The sequence below is a fragment of the Anguilla rostrata genome, chromosome 1 (assembly GCF_018555375.3).
Source record: "Anguilla rostrata isolate EN2019 chromosome 1, ASM1855537v3, whole genome shotgun sequence".
Taxonomy (NCBI): domain Eukaryota; kingdom Metazoa; phylum Chordata; class Actinopteri; order Anguilliformes; family Anguillidae; genus Anguilla; species Anguilla rostrata.
In genome coordinates this window covers 12,384,221-12,398,465 of record NC_057933.1, presented here as the reverse complement: position 1 = coordinate 12,398,465, position 14,245 = coordinate 12,384,221, and the positions used below count along the sequence as shown (strand labels likewise).

Here is a 14,245-nt window from a genome sequence, read left to right as displayed (position 1 = left end):
AAAAAGGTGAATTTTTAATTAACCTTTTTTTGAGGGCTGTATTGTAATGTTCCATTGGATTTAATGCATTTTCAGTGTTCCAAATATCCTCTCTATTACAGCACGTGCTTTTATGAGTTTTAAACTGAATAACAATTCACGCACTGTTTCAGGCGATATACAATGTCATCAGCCATGTCTTTAGTGGAAAGCCATTGTCCCCAAACAGCCACCTCTCCCCATGGAAAACTGCAGGAATGACAGAGTTGGCTAATATAAAGGAGTCGTGGCTTGATCCATGATAATTTGTGAATATCTGTAACCTTACATAGCTTTGCACATCCCATGGATGTTGGTGGAGTGGACACCCTTACGGTTTACATACGAGAAGGGTGTGCAGAACATGCATGCAATCGATGTCACCGAGAACCCCAGGGAATTCAAAGTTTGACGTGAACTCCTGTTTTACCTGTTCTTGGCTGACAGGTGTTAGGAGTAATTGAATGTATTCATTGGCATTTCGGACGAGGCTTGAGGTAATGTAGGCATGTAGGCTATGGCCGAACTTGTGACAGAGTGGGATATGCCTCCAATTGAATTTAAGGGATGCTGGATTAAGGGATGCTGGAACAACCCACTCGCTAAGAAAAAAAATGTAGGGTAGCCGTGACTTTCACAGTAACAGGGAGTGCGTAAGGACAGCAGGCATTTGGCTCCAGCTCATCTGCCAGGAGATGACAGATGTTCGTTACCGCCTGTAGGGATAAGCACATTTTATGGGCGGCATTCCCCTTCGCTGAGGGACAGGTCCATGTGGGCCTTGGCCGAAGGACCCTCCCCTCCATTGTCTCCAAGTCTTTTGTCCAATCAGGCAGTCCATGTGGCTGTGCGAATCAAGAACATATGAGCAAATGCACAATTATTTAACAACTGGAGAAGTTCAACAAGTGATGTTTTGTTCAACCTTCATGGTCTCGTAGTGATGTGAAACAAAAGTTCTTCAACAAGAGTTCAGATATTTCATCTACATGATGTTTACAGAGATTTTGCTGGGTCTTGAGACACGCTCAACCATACAAATCTGTTTAAATACTGATGTGTATTGCCATGACTGATCAAATAATTTTATTTGTAATTACTGCAATTATTTTATGAGGTCATTTAAGTGCCTTTCAGGTCAATCGGCAACCAAATAGGTTTACGATTTCTTTGAACATCCTTTTAATAATGTCTTAGGATCACCCAAGGTATATGTGTGACACATTTCATGTTTTTGTGAGGTGATTTAAAAGGTCAATCAGCAAATAATTGACCATTTTAGATTTATTCAATACCTTACTTGAAGATTTTTTGGCACCCCTTCTAGAATGTCTTAGGAACACCCAAGCGATATGTGTAGCCATTTCACGCTTAACATGCTTATCTGCCGCTTAACGTTTTATTTTTTTTTTCCACTTAATTACCCCTCCTATTTTTTCATATTCTCAAGTGTTTCAGTTTTGTGGTCCACAATGCGTAGGCTACTGTATAGAGAAGATATTCTGGTGCTATTAGCTCTCTTCAGTTAATCGTATATTTAACTGGAAGAGGTAGCAAACTTGTCTGGATGATTGATTATTATTGTGCCAGAGGTAGTTGGTTTTCCTGTTCGTGTTTCATCAGTCTCCCCCTACGAGCTGGATGAACCATAGGAGCAATTTAGAATTGATCTCTCCACGTGGTTTTCAGATATAGATCACAGTCGGATACATCATGCATTCATGAATTTTAGTAGTTCACGAATTCATATTGCAATACGCGTCAATAGCCTTTATAATATCTGATCAGGTTTCGAGCAAATCTAAACCAAGAATGTCAGCATCGAGGGAGGGGCTGGAATTGCGCGAACTTTTCCATTTTAGCACGTGTCTTATTGACAATTCTTCATTTGTAATTACTATTTAAACTTCTCATTAGTTAGAAACGTTCTCTGAACATGAGTGGTCAGCTTGACTAAATGAAAAACCCGAGACCAGATTTCCATTTTTAACCGACAGAAACGCTGATTTTTCCACCCGTTTAACGTTACTTGTCCCGTTTACAACTGATTCGCTTCTTCTGTTGGCTCTATCTCTCTGACTAAAAAGCGTTAACTTCCTCTCTTTGATTTCCTGTTATGGGATGAAACCGCGGTGATACAATTATTTCGTGAGATTGTCCGATACTTACGAGAGAATGATGAATGATGAAGCGGAGATAAAATTCTAACGGTAGTTACTCATCTGCTCAAAACGCCAGAAATGATTCATCATTCAACGAGAAGAGAAGTTTTCTGAGAAGAAATAGCTGGTGGGATGGAATCGAGTGGATGGCTACTCGGTAACGAAAATAAACAGGACAGCAATTACAATATGCAGTTGACCGGAGGTAAAGTCGATTTTTAAAACTGAGTGAAGTGCACAGCTGGAAGAATAGACATCAAGAGGACATCCCACGTCTTGTTTTTTGTTTGCGTAACCCATATTGAAAGGAAAGTTACATGTATTTCACATGAAGACACTGGACGTTCGAAAAATATGATGTATTACAATATGAGAATTATCAGGCAAGCGCCATTTATTTTAGTATATTTATCTGGTGTTTGGATTGCACCTGTGTACTTACACCCACAGTGTCTAGATTTTAAGCCTCCATTTCAACCCCAAGAACAGCTTGCATTTTGCGCAATGTACAAGAATTTCGGTTGCTGTGATTCTGCGAAGGACCAGGAACTGATGGCGAAGTTCTACCGGATCATGGATAATTTTGACTATTACGGTTATGCAAGTTGTGCAGGATACGTGCAAGACATTATTTGTCAGGTACGAAGTTTTTTCATGAGTATATAGTAAGCTATAGTACTGGCTATATATGGTTTTAATATGCGATTGCGCAATAATGATGTATATTTTTACATATCAGCTCCTTTGTGGATCTTACATTTTAAAATAATTAAGCCCATGTTAAGATATGGACATTCTTTGAAAGCTTTTTTATGTGCATTAACAAAAGGTGAGTACAAATATGATACATATTTTAATTTTATATTGTTCTGTTTTTAATTTAGAATGATTTCCCATCAAATTTAGAACAGCTGTAAACAAATGACAGTAGCATATAAAATCTGTTGGTTTCAAAAGATAAAGGCTGCAGCATTACTTTGTGTTACTTACTAATACATATTTCATACAATAATTGGCCCTGCAAGTTTAGACTTTTCATTTTTTTTTACCTTTTTACACATACTGTGTGCATGTGCACGTACATGCCTACATGCCACATACTGTCTAGGTTATGACTTGGGAGCTGTCAAAACAGAGATCTTAGCTCTTGTGTTTCATTTGTCCAGGAATGTTCCCCTTATGCAGCACACCTCTTTGATGCAGAAGACCCCAGCACACCTGTGAGATCTATCCCAGGGCTTTGCGTAGACTACTGCTCTCAATACTGGCTGAAGTGCAGGTCAACCATCACTCTCCTCTCTGATGACAAGCATCTGGCAGAGATAGAACAGGACCAGCATAGGTTCTGTAAGCACATGGAACTAGAAGACCCAGACTACTGCTACCCCCACCTACTGAGCAATGACCAGCTGACTAGAAACCTGGGGCGAGTGAATGCGGACCCTGAGGGCTGTCTACAGTTGTGCCTGGAGGAAGTGGCTAACGGGCTACGGAACCCTCTGGCTATGGTACATGCCAACGATGGTACGCATAGGTTCTTTGTGGCGGAACAGGTGGGTGTGGTTTGGACATACCTGCCGGATCGCTCCAGGCTAGCAAAGCCCTTCCTGAACATCTCTAAGACAGTACTGACTTCTCCCTGGGAGGGGGATGAGCGAGGATTCCTGGGATTGACCTTTCACCCAAATTTCAAGTACAACAGAAAGTTGTACGTCTATTACTCGGTGGAGGTGGGTTTCGACGAGAGGATCAGAATCAGCGAATTCCGCGTCTCTGCCACCGACATGAATGTTGTAGACCACAGCTCAGAAAGGTGTGTGCGTAAATCAGCATCATTTTCCATTAGCTAATTATTTATTCAGATACATTCAAAAAGAGCTTTGTGCCACTGTAACTTTGCAGTTTCCCCCACTGCTTTACAGATGTACAGAATGTTATTTTTGCGTGAGCACTTTTTCTCATCCTTAAGTACAAGAATGTTTCAAATCTCTCCAGGATTATTTTAGAGATTGATGAACCGGCGTCAAATCACAACGGTGGGCAGCTGCTTTTTGCTGATGACGGATATTTGTACATCTTCACTGGGGACGGAGGAATGGCCGGGGATCCATTTGGGAAATATGGAAATTCGCAGAACAAGTGAGAGAAAATATTAAACCATTTCAGTGCCAGTAAGCCCGTGAGCTTTCAAGCCTGTGTCCCTGACAGCAATTTGTTTTTCTTTCTTTCTCTTTCGTTAAATTTGCGAGTTACTCTTGGCAGTGTTGCACTTTTTCCCTCATATTCTGCAAATCTGCTGTTCATGTGTCATAGATGTGTGTACAATATGGTTTTATTGTTTATGGTCCCAAGTCATACTCAATATGGAAAGGTAACCAGATGGGCTTTTCATATTTCAGTAGTGTTCCACTTTTCTGAAACTTTTCCACTCATTCATCTCACATTTCTGAACTCTTCATTGCACAAAAATTGCTTGTTATCACCACTCTTCACCACAGGCTATTACCCAGGAAAAACACTAATTTTGCATTGCTTTTAACAGACGTTTTTGGCTCTAGTCTTGCACATTTACATTTGATAGTGTGGTAGGCTGTTCATAGATGAGTGTGATGCTTTTATTCATTCTATGTCAGAAGCCCACATCTTTTATGACTGCAAAATAAGTGTTAGTACCTTTTAACATTATTCATTCATCTATCACATAGAAACCTAAATTCAGTTCAGCCCTACCCAAGGTTGCTGAAACAAAATGTATGTGTGTGTGTGTGTGTGCGCATATAAAAAATATAATCCAGACCTGTATATTAGTCATGGCTCTGGACACATTTTGTCACCTCTGTGTTGTAAACATCCACTGCTGTTTCCCATGTGTGCGATTCAGTTTTTTTCAATTTTCAGCAAATATTTCCAACATTTATTTTTTTGACCCTCGTTCAAAATCACCAGACATTCAGGACGAAAGACTTGTGGTTATGTTACAACATATTAAGCTAATTTACATTTTCATAAATGTAAATTAATTAAGATTTAATTTATTAACATTTATTTACATAAGCTGAAGATAATTTTTCCATGAATGTATCAGCAACACAGTTTCTGGACATTAGGCTGGAGTAGGTTCTTTGGTTTCTAGCTATACCTGCAGTATGTGGTGATATCAACCTGCATTCTCTGCTGTTTTCTTCCTGTCCTCAGGTCTGCCCTGTTGGGTAAAGTTCTTCGCGTTGACGTGGACAATAATGACAGGGGGCCGGTGTACAGGATTCCGCCCGACAACCCCTTCATACGTGATCCAGAGGCTCGGCCAGAGGTGTACGCTTACGGGGTTCGCAATATGTGGCGATGCTCAGTGGACAGGGGAGATCCCCACACCAGGGAAGGGAAAGGAAGGATCTTCTGTGGAGACGTAGGACAAAATAAATATGAGGAAGTAGACATCATAGAGAAAGGGAAGAATTATGGCTGGAGAGCAAAAGAAGGTTTCTCTTGTTATGATAAGAAACTCTGTTCCAACAGCTCTTTAGGTAAGTATTCTGCTTTTACGTTTACTGTGATGTCACTAAACAATTTTTTTTTTTTTTATTGTTGTCTTAGAGTCCACTGTCATTTTATCCAGGTTTGCTCATTATTTTGATATTTAACATTTGAGATGTTCACAAGTAAACTTTAAAACTGAAAAAAAGACAAAGCTACAGGTACTTCATATCTCCCAGACAAGACTTCAGGTGTAGTCATAAATGTAAATGTTGTAACATTCTGTCTTCTGGCTTTTTAGATGATGTTCTTCCGATATATGCCTACCCACACAAAATGGGGAAATCGGTTACAGGGGGCTACATCTACCGAGGTTGCGAATATCCCAATTTAAACGGAATGTACATATTTGGCGATTTTATGAGTGGGTAAGGGTTTTAACGTTATTGTAAATCTGAATGTTCTTTTATGCATTTTTGACACTACAACAGCGGCAGGCTGATAGAGAAAAGTACATTACTGTATTGTTCTACTACAACAGCGGCAGGCTGATAGAGAAAAGTACATTACTGTATTGTTCTGAAAGCAGCACATTGTGAATAAATACAGTGGTAAGTTTTGTCTCTAAACATTTTCATGGGAATGTGCCTGGGAAATGTAGTTGAAGCATTCCTCTCTGCTCCAGGCGCATGATGAGCTTACAGGAGAACAGGCGTACGCGGCAGTGGGAATACAATGAGATCTGCATGGGAATGGGGCTCACGTGCGCCTTCCCAGGCCTCATCAACAACTACTACCAGTACATCATCTCCTTTGGAGAAGATGAGGCAGGTAGGATGTAACTGTGGCGCTACTCCTAAAATTACAGATTGAAACACAATTCACTCGTCAAATTTTAGGAACCATTACATTTTTAGATAGTTATAGCAATAAGCTATAAATCTACTGCGCAGTAAAATACAAAATGTACTATTTTACACAGTAATAACCCAGCAAAGTTAAAGACAATCACAACCATATTTCTTAACTTGTCTTTTTTGGGCACATTTTATGTTTCTGCAAAGGACAGAAAATAGGCTTTTAAGTCATTTCCTGTTTGAATAGCCTAATCCAATTCAGTGTAATCCGTAATTTGGTCAGTTACGTACTACTCAAAAACATTGACGTTGTTCCAGTACATCTGCGCAAATACTTCCATATAAAAAACACATGTATTTGTTGTGTTTTTTTTTTTTTTTGCTATGAAATGGATATTTATGCTGTTCTGCAAGGGTATACAGATAAATCATGTTAGCTAACATTCCAACTATGCAGAGTATTAACTTGCACCTTTGGCTATTACACAAGAGAACAAATCACTGGTAGTTCAATGTGGCAATGGAAAACATTATTCAGCCAATTTTAATCTTTAGTTCTTTGTCTGCTTTTTTGGTAATGAAGCGTAGTGTCTAGGTGTGTGTCTCTTCTGACTCCCTGTTTGTCCTGCGTGTTTATTTTCACAGGAGAACTGTATTTCATGTCCACTGGAGTTCCAAGTGCAACGTCAGCTTCAGGTGTTGTGTACAAATTGGTAGATCCTTCTCGGTAAGGAGTAATTTCAGCACGGTGTAAACTATATTTCCTTCTTTCCTATTACCGAACTTCCTGTTTACCAGAGTGTACCTTTTCTTAGATGATTATGCATTTTTTTCAATATGTTTATGCAGAGCACTAGTGACTTGTAATTTGAGTTGGTTGGAATTTTAGTAGTTTAGGCGTAACATCATTATGACTGGATCCACTTTACCCCTTGTTTTTAGCAGTTTTTGAGGATTATCTTGTGAAGTGCATTTTAAAGCATATTGTACCAATCATTCTCTATCCCAGCAAGATCTAAACCCAATAGATAGCAAACCTGTTGTTTCATAAATGCATCCTTGCCAAAGATCCGTGATTCACAGGGACTCCTCCGTGTTTAAGTTACCACAAGCATTTTTTTTTCTGGGCTGCTGTCTTTCCAGACTCTTGGCAAATGTGAAAAGCATGTCCTGGCGGTAATATCAGGTGCTGTCTTGTAAATCTCTCGGATGTTAACCCAGACAATGCTGGCGCTAATACAAACTCACTGTGTCAGTGTGGTTTGCTCTTGTTTGGTCTTATTTAAACTTGCCCAGTAAAATAGCTGCCATGTGGCAGCTACTTTATTAATGAAGTTATAATGCACAAGGAGAGAATTGAAAAGTTTTCAAGATCCAAGTCTCATTTTTGTATTTTATGTGTTTCTTATATAAGCCCACAATTTAAATGAAATCAGCAAATAGAACACCTCTTCATTTATGGTCATATAGTTCTTTTAAGCTAGAAACCCACTTCTTCGTGAACATGACTTCTACCCCCTCATAGAGACAACTGTCTTGTGAAATCATTGAATCCTTTATTTTTGTGATTTTACTTAATAGAGCTTGTAAAGATTTGCGATGCAGAAAATAATTGCGTAATACATAGCAACTGTATTACATAATGCATGGCATTGAAATTATTTTAAATATTTCAATACTTAAAATAATTTCAAGTGTGCTGACTTGTATGTATTTAGTTTGCGATATGTACAGTTACATCATGCTTTGCTATCCGTTTGCTCCTATGTAATCTCTGGGCAGCATAGCCGATTGTTTCATGCTGTATATGAGAACCAGGCCCACTCAGGCATGTTAAGGACAAACTGTGGAATTCATTAAACTTGGTTGTATTTCAAGGGAAGTGACAGCCAAACCACTTTTTTTTCACTTTTTCAGTTTGGGGTATATATTATATTTGCGGCTAAAATATGTTGCATGATTTCTTGAAACGATGGAAATTTCAGACAAAAATCTCTCAAATTAGGAACAGAAAGCAAATCAATTTTATGTTTAGCCAGCATTCCAGAGCTTTTGATTTTACAGCAGGTCAGACTTTGTTTCCAGAAAGGAAATGTATATTGTGTTTTATTTAATTTCATTATGTACTGTGTCTTTGTAGACGCGCACCACCAGGAAAATGTCATTATGACCCACTCCCTGTCAAAGTTAAAAGCAAGCTGATAAAATTCAATCCAAAGGAAAGTAAGTATTATTACATTACAGTCATTTGATGATGACAGTTATGTGGCAAATTCATTGTTTAGTGATCTATAAAAGCAAATAGATGTAATTTTACTAATGTGCATACACTACAATAGAAATTTGAAAGCATCAATTATGTTATATATTTTAAGCTGCCGTATTTCCTCAGATGTACATATAGTATGACTCCAAGATATGAAAGATTTAGTAATGAAGGTCATTTGGAACTCTGAAGTCCCTGTAACTGTAAACAAGGTGAAAAGATGTCAATTTTAAGAACTTGTTTAAATAGTCTGCTGTTGTTTCATAGGTATAAATATTGATTACCAAAAATGCATGCTGCTTTGACTAATTTTGATAGTATTTTCAGGTTTGTTATGTGTGATATTTTTGCAATGGGACTGCAAAAATATCACACATAACAAACCTGGCGGGATATCAGGTGTTTGATTAAGTGCGATTGCTTGTGCTACTATCAGTTTCGCATTTGTTTGGTTAAACGATCTGTCTGCAACACTGAGGTTAGCATCTCTGAGGTTCTGCTGTATTGATGGTAAAAATGGGAATTCCTGTTCAAATCTTTTATCCCTAGAATTGACAGGAGTAGAATTGCCAACAAAACTGCCAAAAGAACCTGCAGGTCAGCGTCCGACAGCCCCAGCACGCACCCAGACCACCACCACAGACTGGCTCCAGGAACTGATGGACCTCCTCAGGGAACAGGAAGCAGCCTTGGGGAGGACCACCCCAGCCACCTCGAGGGCCGGCGGCGGCGCCCGGACACGCAGGCCAGGCCGACAGCGCAAGGGCCGGCGCAGGAAGGTCAAGCACCGCTCGGAGGCGTCGCCCCGCAACGGAGGCGTGAGACTGGTGGGGGACGAGGAAGGACGGAACGACCGAGGACGGGTGGAGATCTACGCCAACGGGGAGTGGGGGACGGTGTGCGACGACCTGTGGAACACAAAGAACGCCGCTGTGGTCTGCCGCCAGCTCGGCTACCGCTACGCGCTGAAGGCCGCCAAGCACGCCGAGTTCGGCGAGGGGACGCGCCTGAACATCCTCCTGGACGACGTGCAGTGCGCGGGGACCGAGCAGACCCTCCTGGACTGCAAGCACGCGGGCGTCGGAAAGCACAACTGCGCCCACTACGAGGACGCCGGAGTCATATGTGGGAACACAGAGTATGTAGAGTACTAAGGTACCCTGTAAACAGTGCGGCTGGGTTTGCAAAGTGAAATTCAGACTAAGAACAGAAACATAAAGCCTCATCTAATTTCCGTTGACATGGCACATAGGTCTACCTCTTTCACCAAGGTTTTAAGATGTCATGCTAATTTTCTGAAATAAAAAACAAAAATTGTATGTAAACATTTTTTTTTGTGTGTAAAATTTATCCAAAACTTAATATTTTGGCTGATTATATGGTACATTTTGTTAAATTTCATTGCACATGGCTGGCTTTAATCACTTTTAACATGTTCAAAGTATTGGCTGACTGAATGTATCAGAAACTGCAAGTTATTTAATGGCCTTTAATGTTCAGTTACTGAAATAAATGGCACAAAGAGGTTATATTATCAGCATGTTTTCACTATGGTTCATTAAGTACTGTTTTCATATTTATTGTGTGTTCCATTTGTTCATAATATCCAAGGAGATGATTTGACATAAACATAATTTTAAGCCTAATTTAATAACAACTGTTGCATAAAAAGTCTAGGCAAACAATAAAACTAGGAGTAGACCTGTTTGAAAGCATCTAATTCTCTGTTTTGTCCCAGATGTTTCCAGTATTTTAAAAATTCATTACTGAATCAGAGCTTTGAACATAGCAGGCAATCTGATACTAGTAAGTATAACATTCTGATTACTCTGGATATTTAATTGTGTTTGTGCCTCACTGGCCACAAGTGTACACTGTCCACATCCATTTTTGCACTTAGCTCTTTTAACCATTAATAAACAATTTGCTAAACAACTATTTTAATTTCTTTTTATTATTATTTATTTCAGTTGTTGCAATTGATTTTGTATTTTTGCTGAATACATAGGAAAAAAATCTGGCCCAGTCAAAGTGACAAAGTGACAGCTCAAGTCAAATTATCCTCACTGACAGACATCAGTGTGCACACCACAGCACAGTTTGAGACTCCCATCACAGCGCACAGTTTGAAATCCATGTGTCAAAGAAAGGTTGGGACAGCTCTGTGCCCCGCTCGAAAACAGCGGAGTCGACTGCGGACAATTTGAAAAGTAGGTCATTTGGTCTGAATAGGTCTTTTAGAGAGAAGGCTTCTGTCTGCTCTGCATGCTAATAGGCAGGATTGTGTCACAGACTGAGAGACATGCTGTTAGTCCAGAAAGTAAATGTCTGCTGTGGGTCAAAGTGACAGGTTACTACTTCTGTTTATTTATGGTAATATGTATTGTAGTGACTCTCCACACCACTTACAAAGCTATGTAGCTTATACATTCACCTTTATCTTTAGCTCATCCCTCTACTATGAACTGTTTTATGGGACAGTATGGTGTGTGCTTTTGAAGTCTGTTGGAACTTTAAATAGTGAATGAAAGTTCTCTTACAAAGCACAGGAACCAACTATTGGCAGAATCCATAAAAGTGGATGCCTATCAGCCTGCCAACTTTGGTTAATCCTTACAAATCATGCCAATTTTTTTTTCCTTTTTCTTAGAAACCCAGCATTCTGCTGACATTATCACTGAAGGTATTATAATGATCTATCAACAAAGGTGCAGGGGTTGTTCAAACCATGCTCTACTGTAAAACAGGCAGAGGCTCAAATGAGCCTGTCTGAGCTTTCGGATATAGAGATATAGAGACAGATAGATAGACAGACAAACAGAGACAGACAGACAGACAGATAGATTATTCTCCTCAGTAAGTTCTTTTCACAGACCACCGATAATATCTAAAATTACTAGAAATAATGTATATGAATACAAAAGGCCCTTTCCCTTATCCATTCATTTGCATTAATAACTGAAAGCATATCATAATTAGTAGATAGCCTAGTGAGTGGCTTTAAGACAGGGTTTCCCAATTATGGGTGCATTTCCACAGCATGTGCAGCCAGCATTATTTTACATACCTTGGAATCACAATACCAAACCCTTCACTGGCCAAGGCATGTCAATAATACTAGCCCTGGCAAAACAACTAAAGTGAGGAAAAGCCTGGCTCAGCTGTGCTGTTGCTTACCACAACCATGTACCATGCCCAGTAGTAAAGTTCTCTGACCTTAATTTGTTCCAAAGCACAGGGATTCCTGTCCTAGCAACATTACAAAACTACTGTACAATACAGATGGGAAAAGGATGCATGTTACCCTCTCTAATCTTGACATTTTCTCTGAGCTGCTGAGAAGTGATTTAACATAGAGCTGGCTGCACACTGGAAAGTAAGTTTAAAAAAGTAAATCACAGTGAAAAACACTTGCCAAGACAAGTTACTTCCTAAGCTGTTTACCCAGAGGACTATCCTCAGCAGTATGTAGCAAGCCAGACATAATGAGACGCTTCAGATGCCTGTCAATGCCTTCGTGATTTCCTGCAGGGACAGTATTAAACACACTTCACCTGCACAAATTTCCAGGGCCACTTAGCCTAACCCCAGCTGGGGTCCACTTCCAAGCAGAGCCGGATGAGCCTGCTGTGAGAGCGCTGCTGGTCCTAAGTGGAAATAATGTTTAGTTCCCTGGAAAGGAGGATAAACTAGCCCAGCTGACATTCAGTTTGGACTGCACATAAGTACAAGAAAAATAATAATAACAACAACAACAAATATAATAATGTAAATGGTAATCTGTTCTTTTGCAAACAAAGCCATCTCAGTCCTAAAGCCTTGTATCTAAGGGGAACATTTTTCAAAAGGTTTATTAAATGTATATGTACTTCAGAGGGTACTCGAGCAAGCGATTGGTTAGCTAGTGCCTTCAATTCTTGGTAGATTTTTGATAGCGAACGGGGATTTGATTGGATCTCACTACCAAGAATTACAGAGACTCACGGCTTCCTCGGGGAACAGGGCGCCAATAGGCTAAGTAGTAAAACAGCGTTTTCTATTAATTGTCGATAGCTACAAGCTAGCTTTTATTATCGATATATTCAGATTTTAAGTGGTCACGTTAAAGCTTGTAACCGATTGATAAATGCGCATATAAAATTGCACCACACTACCAGATTTTCTTCTGACCGTCATAACTACTTCGTTTTAAGTATGCTGAATAATGATTTATTTCAAATCAATCTGTTGAACTGTAGTAAAGAAATATGGGAAACGTGTACAGTTGCATGTAGTTTTTTCGATAGAGGTCAAACTTAGCTTGCTAGGTTGTAGCGTGTATATGACGAACTGGTTACTTAGTTTATGCTACTAGCTAGCTATAGCTGTTGGGTCTAGATCCATTGATACTGCTGCCTATCTCGGAACAAAGGTGAAAATTCAAGTAAATACTTTAATAATACGCACGTTTCCTGAAAACCATAGTCTGCGTGAACTGATATCATTGTAACTCCAACTGAAAATAAGCACGTTGCAGTGTGGCTCCATAGCTCAGTGGTTAGAGCACTGGTCTTGTAAACCAGGGGTCGCGAGTTCGATCCTCGCTGGGGCCTTCAAATTTTCGGTTTTGTCAAATTAGTTTCTATTATGACTGAGAAGTCATTGTCATACTGCACAGCCACGTTGTCAGGTTGATCAACCAACTGTTATTTTTCTACGGGGTTCCATACCTATTGTACCGAGTCTCGCATGAATGTAATGACAAAACATATCGTTTAGTTTCAAGAGTACACATTAATATAAAATATGACCTCCATTTGTAATAATCCGCCATGTCCCGGGAGCTACCATATTAGCAAATTAATATCCTGTAAGTAAAGCCTTTCAACAATTAGAGTAACAGTGCAGTTGCTATAACCTTTAATACCCAGGGAAACTATGCATTTTATGTCTCTCCAGGAGGGGGCACTATAAGATCATTTGTTCAATGTACAATTTAATTTCAGAAGCAAAGTGTATGACTGACATCTACCTACCAGAAAAAACGTAGTATATGGCCGTTACAACATCTTATTATGAGGCAACTTCTCAAATGACTAATCTCAGACATATTTTAGTGTCGACTGACCTTCAGTAGATCCAAAGCGACGTACAAAAGTGCATATCATGGTCACTGGAAGAACTACAAAACGCAGGTTTGATAAGGAAGCAACAGCATTCTACCTGAGAATCAAACTGGTAACCTTCAGGATGCAAGCACAGTTCCTTACCCATTACCCTACAGCACCACCATAAATTAATATAAAATGTATACAAAAGTTATTTCTCTCCTACGAATTGAAGAGTGCACATCATGAGTTGCGTATAGTTGAAGTTAAATTTGAATAACATGCAGTTCAAAAGTTTTAAGATGTTTTAATATCTAAAAAGAAAATATAGAATTCACAAAATGTGAGTATTGTTTATCCAGGAAGGTCAGACAGTTCTGT

At 39.5% G+C, this 14,245-nt stretch overlaps 1 protein-coding gene and 1 non-coding gene across 2 annotated transcripts; both read left to right on the top strand.

Annotated features, from left to right (window-relative positions):
- The first annotated feature begins 1,863 nt into the window (after positions 1 to 1,863).
- On the top strand, positions 1,864 to 10,715 carry LOC135248157 (HHIP-like protein 1). Its single transcript, XM_064322458.1, has 9 exons — positions 1,864 to 2,819; positions 3,347 to 3,993; positions 4,176 to 4,319; positions 5,376 to 5,704; positions 5,956 to 6,082; positions 6,340 to 6,485; positions 7,157 to 7,238; positions 8,652 to 8,734; positions 9,327 to 10,715. The coding sequence occupies exons 1-9, from the start codon at positions 2,535 to 2,537 to the stop codon at positions 9,929 to 9,931; spliced, it is 2,448 nt and encodes an 815-aa protein (XP_064178528.1). The 5' UTR covers positions 1,864 to 2,534; the 3' UTR covers positions 9,932 to 10,715.
- Positions 10,716 to 13,296: 2,581 nt separating this feature from the next.
- On the top strand, positions 13,297 to 13,369 carry trnat-ugu (transfer RNA threonine (anticodon UGU)). The gene has a single exon. It is a non-coding gene; the product is annotated as a tRNA-Thr (tRNA).
- The last annotated feature ends 876 nt before the right edge of the window (positions 13,370 to 14,245 follow it).